The sequence below is a fragment of the Garra rufa genome, chromosome 15 (genome assembly GCF_049309525.1).
Source record: "Garra rufa chromosome 15, GarRuf1.0, whole genome shotgun sequence".
Taxonomy (NCBI): Eukaryota; Metazoa; Chordata; class Actinopteri; order Cypriniformes; family Cyprinidae; genus Garra; species Garra rufa.
The window spans coordinates 10,992,856-11,005,942 of NC_133375.1; the positions used below are offsets into that span (position 1 = coordinate 10,992,856).

At 36.1% G+C, this 13,087-nt stretch overlaps 1 protein-coding gene across 1 annotated transcript in view; it reads right to left on the reverse strand.

The window, feature by feature from the left end:
• Window positions 1-13,087, reverse strand: part of LOC141287167 (transmembrane protein 132C) — a 350,138-nt gene that overhangs the window by 21,186 nt on the left and 315,865 nt on the right. The window contains exon 6 of the mRNA XM_073819302.1: window positions 4,673-4,881. Coding sequence (XP_073675403.1) covers window positions 4,673-4,881 — 209 coding nt within the window. The remainder of the gene's footprint in view (window positions 1-4,672; window positions 4,882-13,087) is intronic.

A 13,087-nucleotide genomic window follows, 5' to 3' on the forward strand; every position in this document is an offset into this window, starting at 1 on the left:
CATTCTGTGTACATTTATAGAGCACCTCATTAGCAGTAAACAGCCTAACAGTGCTTATCTATAAATAACTCACAAAATGAGCTATTATGAAAACACACACTTTGTCTAACAAACCGGTATATTGTACCATGAGTTACAGTATTTTGGTAACAGTATAGTAAACAAGTGGTTTACTGATAGTCCAGTGTGTGCAAACAATGAGACATGGCGCCGCCACAAGATTTGGGGGTCTCGCACTGCAAAAATGTCAGGTCTAAATGGTGACATATCTTTTTAAACAAGAGATTTTGGAAAACTAAACAGATATGAACACATCACTGTCACCACACTCTTCCTCCCAGTGCTCTGTCAGTCTGCTGAACTGCCTATTTTGCCTACGTACTTTTTCAAAGTAAAGCCAACAGTATACATGTCAGGTACTTCACTTATGTTGTCGAAAAGTTGTGCAGAGAAGTTTGGGGAAGGAATGCCACTCCACAGTGAATGGGATCTCCCATCTGGCTTTGCTCAATGACTCTCAATGAATCTGTATTGCAAATGTCTCAAGAGCTTCCCTCAGAAACCTGGAGTCTGGATTCGCAGTCCACAAAGCTACATAGAGCAACCCGCTGGGAACGTGAAACTTCACCTATGAAGAGCTTCATTTTTTATATTCCGTATTCTCAGCTTCTCACACGCGTTGTGAATCATTGTGCCACATGGGACATATGAAAATGGAGACATAGAGGAAACTGCCTCCACACCTCCAGGAAAACGTATATATTGACTTTATTCTATTTTGAATTCACAAGCCCAAGTGGTTCCTTGTGGGTTAGAAGGAGAGAGGTGAAATGTATCCCCATACTTCAGTTTCCAATGACAAAATATTAAAGGTGCATGCTGGGAAATGGCAGCCAGGAGCATTTGGAATAGGTTTAAAATGTAACTGAAGGATGTTTATAACTCAATGATTTCCTACTTTTACAGATTCACAGACTTTTAACCAATCCAGGGACCCCCAAAAGCTAAATTTTCTCTTTAACACGATGATGACTTAAATTAATAACAATAACAACTCTAAATAGGCTGTATAATAATGCATATTTATAACTAGAAATGTGACTCTGCACCACAAAACCAGTCTTAAGTAGCAATAGCCAAAAATACATTGTGTAGGTCAAAATGATTGATTTTTCTTTTATGCCAGAAATCATTAGGATATTAAGCAAAGATCATGTTCCATGGAGATATTTTGTAAATTTCCTACAGTAAATATATCAAAACTTAATATTTGATTAGTAATATGCATTGCTAAGAATTTAATTTGGACAACTTTAAAGGTGATTTTCTCAATATTTAGATTTTTTTGCAACCTCAGATTCCAGATTTTTAAATAGTTGTATCTCAAAATATTGCCCAATCCTTACAAACCATACATCAATGCAAAGCTTATTTCTTCAGGTGATGTATAAATCTCAATTTAAAAAAAAAACCTGGCCTTTATGACTGGTTTTGTGGTCACAAATGTAAAAAGTTTGATTCATATATTTTCATACTCATGTGTAAATGTGAACTCATATAGGTATGTGGATGAAACCAATATGAATGCTTATTATGATCTTTAATTGATCTATTTAATGCTTGTCAATGAAATAAATGTAATCTGTAGTATTATTAATTCTCAATGAAGCTCAACATCGTCCACTCTGAAATTCTTTTTTCCCATAAGAAAGCTTTCCAGAAAAAGTTCAAAGCGCAACAAACCAACCAGATGTGAGCTGTATCATAACATTCTGAGCCAAGAAGGAGGCCTATTACATCCTTTGTATGACGTCCATTGTCCTATCATGGATTCACGGCAGTACTGGACTGCCCAACAGAGAGTTTGTTTAATGGTTTCACACTCCAGAGCTGCTACTAAGATCTGTTTCTTTGTGATTGTGTGGGGCTTCTCACATTCCTCCACTTCACCACTCACAGTACAAATCGATATGAGGATTTTAGTCTTTTCACTTTAAAGTTTTAACTTTTTTATGTTTTTTTATTTTTTATCCAGAAAAGTACTCTGCAATTGTATGCCAAAAACTGTTATGTTTTTGCTTTTCCCCAACCAAAAATATAGAATAAATGAACTACATTTATTTACTTACTTACTTACTTAATACATTTTTAGGGCTGCAGAAATGAACATTTTACTATACACAATTAAATTTGACACTGGTAAATAATGATACATGTATAATTGAGAAAACTGTGCTAACATTTACTCTTACTCATGTTGTTCTAAATCAGAGCTCCTCAAATCAAGCCTACGAGATCCTCTTTTCTGCAGAGTTTAGCTCTAATCTTAGGCTACGTTTACATTAATCCGGATACATTTGAAAACAGAGTTTTCATTTTAAAACGCTCTCCGTTCACACTAGCGTTTCCAAGCGTTTTCCAAAAGTTTTTCATCCACACTGAAACATAGGAAAACATCAAATTCGCCTTACTGCGTATGCGTAAAGTCTCCAAAATTATACAGACGCAATAAGTTTTCACGCAATTCTTCTGGCGGGATGATTTACGGAAATATCTCAGCATCCACTGACGCGTCTATATCGCACTCATTCATATTTTATCTAAAAAGCAGTTGTCATGATTTGCAGGACAGCAACTGTGAGTAAATTTTCTGTCATCTTTTTAGGACTGTAATTTGAAGAGTGTACAAGGTAAATCTCTTTAGCAGCAGTGTGACAGTGAATAGCACAGGCACAATTATTGGTGTAAACATAGATATCTATTGGTACAATATACGTCACACAACACGACTATGGCCATGTCCACACTAATACGTTTTCGTTTGAAAACGCATCTTTTTCTCTCCGTTTTGGCCTTCCGTCCACACTGAGACGGCGTTTTTGTCAAGGAAAACGGAGCTTTTTGAAAACGCTCTCCAAAGTGGATAAATTTGAAAACGCCGTTTTCGCGTTGTAGTGTGGACTGTGAAAACGGAGGCTTTTGAAAACGATGACGCATATTTAGTCATGTGACACATATTGTACCAATAGATATCCATGTTTACACCAGTAATTGTGCCTGTGCTATTCACTGTCACACTGCTGCTAAAGAGATTTACCTTGTACACTCCTCAAATTACAGTCTTAAAATGATGACAGAAAATTTACTCACAGTTGCTGTCCTGCAAAACATGCCGACAACTGCTTTTCAGATAAAATATGAATGAGCGCGATATAGACGCGTCAGTGGATGATGAGATATTTCCGTAAATTATCCCACCAGAAAAATTGCGTGAAAACTTATTACGTCTGTATAATGTTGGAGGCTTTACGCATGCGCAGTAAGGCGAATTTGATGTTTTCCTACGTTTCAGTGTGGATGAGAAACTTTTGGAAAACGCTTGGAAACGCTAGTGTGGACGGAGAGCGTTTTAAAATGAAAACTCCGTTTTCAAATGTATCCGGGTTAATGTAGACGTAGCCTATACATATGCGTCACCGTTTTCAAAAGCCTCCGTTTTCAATGTCCACACTACAACGTGAAAACGGCGTTTTCAAATTTATCTACTTTGGTCGGAGTTTTTAGAAATAATCGTTTTCTATGATAAAAACGGGGTTTTCGTGTAAATGAGAGGCCAAACCGCAGGGAAATATCTGCGTCTTCCCTTCGTGTAAACGGGGCCTTAATCAAACACACCTGACCATGTCTTCAGGATCATTAGAAAATCACAGGTAGGTAAGTTTGATCAGGGTTGAAGCTAAATTCTGCAGTACATTGGCCCTTCAGGGCAAGATTTGAGGAACCCTATTCTAAATCCACAAGGCATTCATTCGTCAAACTCCAAAGAAGATATTTTTAATGATATCTGAGAGATTTCAGTCCCTCTTTTGAAAGTCCATTCCACAAAACTTTATAACTACAAAAATGGTAAGTTTAAAAGTGCTTGTGTGATGAACAATAACCAGGTTGAGGTTTGTCCTCACAATTCAAGTTCACGTACAGTTTAGCTTCCATTTTCCTTGTTTGATGTGCTCTATGTATGTGTTGATCAATGTTCATATGTGAAAAAAAAAAAAATAAATTAAATCTTTTCATATAACACAATATGTTCTCTTCAAAAGACTTCGATCAAACCACTTCATTCATATTGATTACTTTATGATGTGTTTTTATTGAATTTTTGAAGCAATACATTTTTGGTAATGGGCTTTCAATGGAGGAACATAAATCTGTCTGGTTGCATTAAAAAAAATCTTCATTTATGTTTTGATGATAAATGAAATCTTATGGATTTGAAATGAAATTAGAGTAATTATATGATGACAGAATTTTCAAATTGTGATGCACTATACCTTTAACACGTTTGCTCAGTTTAACAATATAACTGTTTAATTCTGTTGTATTGGACAACGAAAGAACCTTTACAGACCACCAGCAGGTGTCACTGTTCAATACACACACCCACACATACACAGAGACCACCTAATGTGCATTCACAGACCCTGGTTGAATCCTGTCCCTAACACAGATTGCAAAAGACTACAAGCAGACTGTGGGTTGATATGTGAAGAACTTTGTGAGTGACAGGTGTTTGAATTCTGTGGAAATCTGCTGAGTTTTCACTGAGCATGCAAATTCAGTGCGGACCTACCAAACACTCAATATTGTCAGAATGCATCACAAAGGTTCGTACCTCTGGGCGTTACTGTTTACGGGAATCCTCCAGCCCTTGATCTGACTGAGTTCGGTATCTGAAACTTCGATGTGTAGAGGCAGTTTGGGAATCCAGACCTTCACCTCCAGCTGGGCCCTCAGGTAACCGTACGTGAAGTTCAGAAACATTCGGACCCGTCCTCTCATCTCTTTGCCATTCACGTAGACATAATCACACCTGTCTGATACCTGAGAGCAGAAAAAAAAAGACGTCAGTGATGGAGGAGTGAGAAAAGAACAGTGGATTGATCTTTTCAAGATGTATTAGTGAACTTCACATTACCAAAATCAATACAATGCATCTGAGCGAAAGACAAGGTATATTTGAAATGGATTGACAGTGAAATCGGACGATATTGAAAAATATTTGATTTTGAAAAGTCAGCCTTGACTCTCTGTCAAAAGTTAGTGCTCTGGTACTTTCTTCTTGAGTTATTGTCTAAAACAAAGAACTGACCACAATGTTCACCCACACAGATTTAGGTCACGATTGAACATTTCTGGGGTGTATTTTTATCTTAGCTCCCACAGTCTCTCAGTTGTTCTCAACTCTTTCAGTTGTTTTGATGGTTTCTATACCTTTGAATGAAAAGATAAAAGCAGTACTGACTCTATCACATTTAACAGCACTACTGATGCCCAAGACAAAAACAGCACTCGTTATCTTAAGACTGAAAATATAGCAGCATGTGTGCGTGAGTTATGTTATGTCATCTAGATCTGATATCACGTCAAAATATCCTCAGTTCAACTAAAATAAATCAAATGTGGTCAATGTGTGAACTGATCACAGCCCTGAACTTTCCCCCACATGCGCAAAAGAACGATAACAACAAAGAACGATAGCATGAAGTGCATAGAAGTAAAGCCACTGAAGTTAGCGTTTATGCATTCATTTATAAGGATATGTGCTGCAGAAGTCAGCGGATTCATGAACAGGTGATGGAGGATGAAGATGAAGAGAAAGAGAGATACGTTTTTAAATATTTATCTACCTTGTGTAGAGCTGTCACTGTACTACGTAATACGTAACGCTAATTCAACACCTCACTGTCTCTCTACTGACTACATAGGTTTTCAGTGATCAAAGACTACCAGTGTGTAAAATCTTTTATTGTTTAGTCATAGTTGTTCATGAGTCCCTTGTTCTGTTCTTCAGAAAAATCCTTCAGGTCCCACAAATTCTTCGGTTTTTTAGCATTGTTGTGTATTCAAACCCTTTTCATCAATGACTGTATGATTTTGAGATCCATATTTTCACACTGAGGACAACTGAGCGATATGCAACTTTTACAGAAGGTTCAAAGACTCATTGATGCGGCAAAAGAAATGTGATGAGCCAGGGGTGAAAACTTTTGAATAGAATGAAGATGTGTAACCTACATTTTTCTTTTTTTTGTCTAAATATTTTTTTTATGTAGTACAGCCCTTTAGAAGCTACAGAAGACACGTGTTTTCCAGAAGACAAAAGTTAAATTTATCCTGATATTACTGATAGTACTAAATAAAAAAGATATTTAGGCAAAATAAGACAAATGTACACATCTTCATTCTGTTCAAAAGTTTTCACGCCCCAGCTTCTGTGAGCGTTTGAAGCTTTCTGTAATAGTTGCATATGAGCCCCTCAGTTGTGCTCAATGTGTAAAGATGAATCAAAATCAAAATAATCTGCCAATGGGGTAAGGAAATTTTTAACAGAAAACAAGATTTTTTATCTTACCCCATTGGCAGATTATTGCTTGTTTCAAGCAAAAACACACCTAATTTTGACTTGTTTTTTCGGAAAACAAGACAATAATTTTTACTCGTTTCGAAAATCCTTTTTGATTTAAGGATTTTTAGATATTTTGGCTTGAAACAGGAAAATCTATAAGTAAGAAAAGCATTTTTTGCAGTGTTGCAGTGCTTTTTACTTTCACTTTTGAGATTAGTGATCACACATACTCTGTGTTTACTACGGAGCGACAGTATTTACCACACATTTTACAAGATTAGATGTTTGTCAGTGGTGCTCAGGATCAGCAAATCATTCGCCATTGTCCTATCAGTCATCTTTCCCTACTCTATTTATGTGGTAAGTGAAATTTTATTTACTGTAATGTAACAGGCTACTGCTAGCAAGTGGCTAACCACATCCCTTTAGCGGCTCCATAGATTGCGTTATTTGTTTTCTGTGCCTTTCCAAATACAGATTCGCTATTCAGGCGCATCCCTAACTTCTAGCAATAAATAAATACGTAAATCTGACTCCCCCTGTCATGACAGAAAAACAAATGTTTGAGTCTTAGTGCAAGTGAGCATGAGTTGGCAGCAAACAGTGAAGCTAGGGTCCACAAGTCACCTTTCTTTTCCAGATGGCTGCTGGAGAAATGGGCAGCAGTTTGGTTAATAATGATGAGTAAATACAACAGCCTATCATAAGACACACACTCACAGAGAAGACAGAAGGGCGACCTCATCCTCTTGTCGAGGAGTTATGAGGCCACATTCCAAAACCATCCGTTTCATAAACGCTGGCAAAAATACTTGGCTCAGTGTTCCCTTCTGACGCAGGCTTCAAATCACTATGACTGGCTCGGTCGGACTTTGATTCCTTTAACCAGGATCTGACAGGGATGGAAACTACAGAAGCAACACACACCATCAAAGTGTGGCCAGCAGCAGAAAGATAAAAGCATGCAAGAGCACACATACTCATGCACACATACACACACTGACACATGGCTGCAAACCCAAATTTCGTGCATAACCCTTACATATTAATAGAGCTCCTAGGCTCATTTTTTATTTGTAAAAACATTTATGTTGCCATTTTGTTCTCATAAGGAATATTAAGTCTCAGTCTGTCAGGATTTGAGAACCACATGCTCCCTGAAGAGCAATTAGAAGATCCAGATCCTGGCAATCTATGTTAAAATGCTAGTGGGCACTTTCCATGTTTATAGTACACTGGCTTTTTCAAAGCATTTAAGGGGAAAAAAAATCCATGATATTGCCATGTTACAAAACAAAACAAAACAAAAAAACAGGAGAAACATCATTTGGAGCCTTTTGGTGCATTTCATGAAATTTCACCCATATGCTAGTGTTGACTGCATTTATCAACCATTCCACCCAAGAACTTCATTTGAACTTTCTCAATATTTACAGTAGATGTTTTGCCCCCTCAGATGTCAGATTTTCAAATGGTTACTGTATATCTCAACCGAATATTGTCCTATCCTAACAAACCATACATCAATGCAAAGCTTATTTATAAATCTCAGTTTTAAAAAAATTGATGCTTACGACTGGTTTTGTGGTCTAGGGTCACATTTAGCCAAATTTCATTTTAAATAAATAATTTGTTTTATTTTCTAATCATTCAACATTTTCTGAAAGTTAAGCATGTCTTTTTTCACTTCCTTTTAAAACAAAAAACAAAATTACAATAAAAAAAATCATGCCTGTTTTGTACTCTATTCATAGAAAGTGGCAGTTCACTAGCTGAGACTACTATAAAATAAGTACTAATAAATTCAAGAGTCATATTCCTGGTTCTGGATTAACATTACACACACTCCCAGAGCTGAGTGAGATATCCAATCCAGCATCAGAAGATCATGGTGTGTTGCTTTCCACACTTAAGGGTTGTTAGAGCTGTGAGAGTTTGTTTCATGCTTGTCTGATTGATAGAGTTGTCTGCTGTCAGGGTTTCCTCTTCCTCTGGTTAGAAAGCTTTATCTCTGTTACTTCAATAAAGTCTGAGCGTGAAGACACTTAGACAGTTTCTAGGGCTGCCAAAGTTAAACTGTTGACGTGACGAATTAATAGATTAAACACTGTTATATATCAACAGTGACCCCAAAAACTATTTGGACACTTCAGCCACACTTAAAATTTAAAAATTAATCACACTAGATGACAAAAAATATAACACCTCTTTGCCATATTTGTAATTATTTTGAATAGCAACTATGTGCAGTTTTTGTGGATGAAGTCCATAGATTGGAACCAGTGTAATAACTATGTTTTAGCCAGTACAAATAATCATGTAGTGAGGGTCTCAATTATCAGTATATGATAGAGTGGGAGATGTTATTAACTGACTTGCTCATGTACCAAATCCAAAGGAATTTTTTTTTACAAATGTCATTAGTAATATTTGTATGGACATTACATTTCATCAAAGCGTAATAGGTATAAAAATACTCCTGAGTGAAACATGCAATCAATGGTAGTAAGGATAATAAGAAATTCACTAAAGAACTCTCTAGGAATATGAATGCAATAAATTGATGCCTATTATTTAGACTTATTTCTCTAAAATAGATACTGAATTAAACAACCTGATCTCATGACGAAAACCTACCTGTGGGGAAATTTTTCACAAGATGTGAAATACGTACCACCATGTACGTCTTGTGTCATATTCGATGTGAAAGGTCCACTGAGTGGCACTAAAAGAGTGTTTGTTTTTCCCCCCGAAACAGATCAACGTACATATGGTGTCACCACAGTTCTGACTTGAAATGTCAGTTGAGTGGTGCTATAGCTCTAATGCTCCATGATGTTTTAAAATAAAGTACCATCTGCACTACACCTAAAACCTACCCGATAGTATGAACAAAAGCAAATGCCACGTCAAATGCAATTACAAACATGACGTTTTAGCTTGTTTTTTAATCTTTCATCAAGAGTCATGTTTTTCACGGGATTTGTACCCAAGGATTCCACATCCAAGCCCAAATCTGTGCCAGCTGAGCTACTGAGCAAGCTTGTTACATCTGGAAAGCGAAACATATGAAGCTGTAATCCTAACTGTGTACAAAACCGATTACAAGTGCTCGCTGTTTTACCACCTCTAGTGGTCATTTCTGTTGGAAACAGCAGTGATATGTACTTATTGGTACTTATTTCTTGTCTTGTGTTGTGTCTTGTGAAAAAAGTTCCCACAGGTACATTTTCGTCATGAGATAGGGTAGGAATTTAAACAGTACATATAAGTAAACATTATATGTGACCCTGGACCACAAAACCAGTCTTAAGTCGCTGGGGTATATTTGTAGCAATAGCCAAAAATACATTGTATGGGTCAAAATTATTGATTTTTCTTTTATGTCAAAAATCATTAGGAAATTAAGTAAAGATCATGTTCCATGAAGATTTTTGTAAAATTCCTACTGTAAACCTATCAAAATGTAATTTTTGATTAGTAATATGCATTGCTAAGAACTTAATTTGGACAACTTTAAAAGTGATTTTCTCAGTATTTTGATTTTTTGCACCCTTAGATTCCAGATTTTCAAATAGATGTATCTCGGCCAAATATTGTCCTATCCTAACAAACCATACATCAATAGAAAGCTTATTTATTGAGCTTCCATATGATGTATATATCTCAGTTTTGTAAAATTTAACCTTATGACTGGTTTTGTGGTCCAGGGTCACATATATGCATAGTATAAGTAAACTATATATTTATATGTACACACAATCTGATTGGCTAAAGTGAGTGGGATGTTCTAATGATACCAGAACTCCAACTATTACACTAGCTACATTTCCATTACAGATTTGTGTGAACACTTGCTTTATATTTTATATATGTCCATTACAAAATTGTGAATTGGGAAAGGGTGTTTGGTTGTGGGCGATTGGTGGGTTCAGAAACCATGCGACTTTTCCGCAGGTCAGGTGATCATACGAGCATAAAAAAAAAAAAAAAAAATGAAATTGACGTGTTTCCATTTGCCATATTTTCACTTTGCAATTTCAATTTGTGCAGACTGTAGGGTAATGGAAACGCATCTACTCTTTGTATCACTCTGCTTGCTGTATTTCTTATTGGATGCGGCCTTATATTGTGACAATAAAGCCCTCCCTACACTTACCCCTAACCCTACCCTACGATAAACTTATTATTAAATACCCGTGTGGTCCTTTATTTCCATTTTTTATAAACTTCCTTAATTTTTATTGAAAATAAACGTATTTCCTATGTGATATGTGATGGGAAAAGAGAGAAGAATGAGTTCGGCAAAAGGTGGATTTGAACTCAGGTCGATCACGTCAAAAAAATGCTACCATTGTATAATATGTGTCTTTTGTAATGTTGTCTACGCCAACCAGACACTTAGTGTAAATAGATACTCCAAAAGGTACTATATGTTTTTACTGCAACTTATCTTTTACTAAACAGTAAACTGCAAGTAAGTTCCAACAAGTTGACTGTAACTGCTTTGATTAATATCGTACATTTCAACTATTCCTACATCACTAACTCTTTCCAGTGCTGTATGGCTTAAATCTATTGTTACGGACACACACAGGCACACAAACAAAAAAACACACAGGGCGTCATCATTAATCACTGCCATAGACTGGAAAATCTCCCACCACAATGTTACAGCCATGACTATTCAGTCTGGAAAATTAACTACCTGTCAGACACATCCAATCAAGCAGCCATCTGAGGAGCGAGAAGGCCGGACCATGAACAGCCGGCTCGTACATGTGTTTGACTGAGCAGGTCTGACAGCACAATTAACTGGGTCTTAAACTACAACTGTGTGGGTCCTCAGTGAAGGAGCGAGTTTATTTATAATCAAAGGTGAAACACATCCAAGAAAAGTACATTCAACTTTTACTTCCCCCTATTTATATTAAACACTTCATCTGCTACACTGGACGCGGTTGGACTACTAATGTAGCTCCACATTGACTGTCTGTGTCACTCCTTTTGGGGGAACCTATAATCTAAACTCACCTTTTTATGCGGTCATCAGTTTTACCTGACTGGCTCCCAATAGTGCTTTACATCAAACAACTCACTGGCTCTATTGAAAGATTCCCAGATAACACTCCCTTGTGCGCTCCACTCTATAGCATCATGGTATATGGCCCAAGAATCATTGATTCCGAATACACACACACAGACACAAACCCACTTGAACACACACATGCTGTTTGCACACAAAGGTTTGGTCAATAAATTTCAGTTTTTATTGCAGATCCTTTGCAGACTTCCAGGTTTAAATGTATTCAAAGATGCCACTTTGGGCACTATTATTTTATGTGCCCAACGTAACAATGCACACAACCTTCACAAGTTTTCACTAGTTTATTCCCAGAGTGCATTATCGTATGTTCTTGCCATCTATATATATATGGTGATGCCCAAATGATCTCTTGACTTAAGAGGCTTTTTCTACTCTTATGATAAAACATATTAGTCATATTTTTCTAGCTTACATGTAGTTCAATATAGAAATACTCTGCAGTAAAGGCTGTCCCCACACTGTAAAAACAATTTGTTGAATCAACTTAAAATAATTTGTTACTGGCTGCCTTATAATTTTAAGTTCAGTCAACTCAAAAAAGTTTAGTCAACTTAAAATGTTAAGTTGTACTAAGTGACAACTTAGATATTTGAGTTAATTCAACTTTTTATTTAAGGCAGCCAGGTAAGCCAGGTAACTTACCCAGCTTTTAAGTTTAACAAACGTTTTTGTTAAGTCAACTCAAATTTCTAAGTCGTCTTTTAGTACAATGTAACATTTAAAGTTGACTAAACTTATTTGAGCTGACTGAACTTAAAATTTTAAGGCAGCAGGGTAACAAATAATTTAAAGTTTTCTCAACAATTTTTTTTTTTTTTTTACAGTGCAGTACACAGACTATTTATTGATACTAAGCAACTAAATATATTTATATCTTATGTACAGAAATTTCTTTAACTGGAAATGCTGTTTAATTTAACAAAGATGACAAATTAAAAAAAGCAGTGGCTTGTGTCAATTTAAAAGCAGGGCTGTTGCCAGGAATAGCAATTAAGCAGCAGTGCCTTTCTACATGCATAAACAGATATGTACACGCATGTCACACACACAGGATTCGTCAAGCATGATGAAAAAAATAAATAAATAAAAATAAAAAATCTTAGCAATGTTTACCTTAATTAGTTTACTCAAGCATGTTGGCACTATACTGTGTTGAACATATGTCTATGGCAAAAATATTAATAAGATATGATTTCAGTGGACATTCAAAATTTGCTTCACTTGTGAAATCATGAAAATATACAGTTTTTGGTCAAGTTTTTGGATCAAGTACAATGTGATTTTCGTTAACTTTCACGCTTTTCTGCATGCACAAGCAATTAATGCACAAGTTTCTCGAGCATGAAATCTAGAGCTGGGTTTTATAACAGATTAGGTGCAGTACATACCAAATTATCTCAAGGAAAAAAAAATCTCTAAACTAATGCAATAAAACATTAGAGTCAGTTGTTTCTACATTTCTATAATATTGAAGTTTAAATTCAACTGATTTGTATGCAAATGCTTCAATTACACTTAAATGGTGGCTGTCATAACAACTTGACGGATTTATTAAAACATAAATCAAACACTGC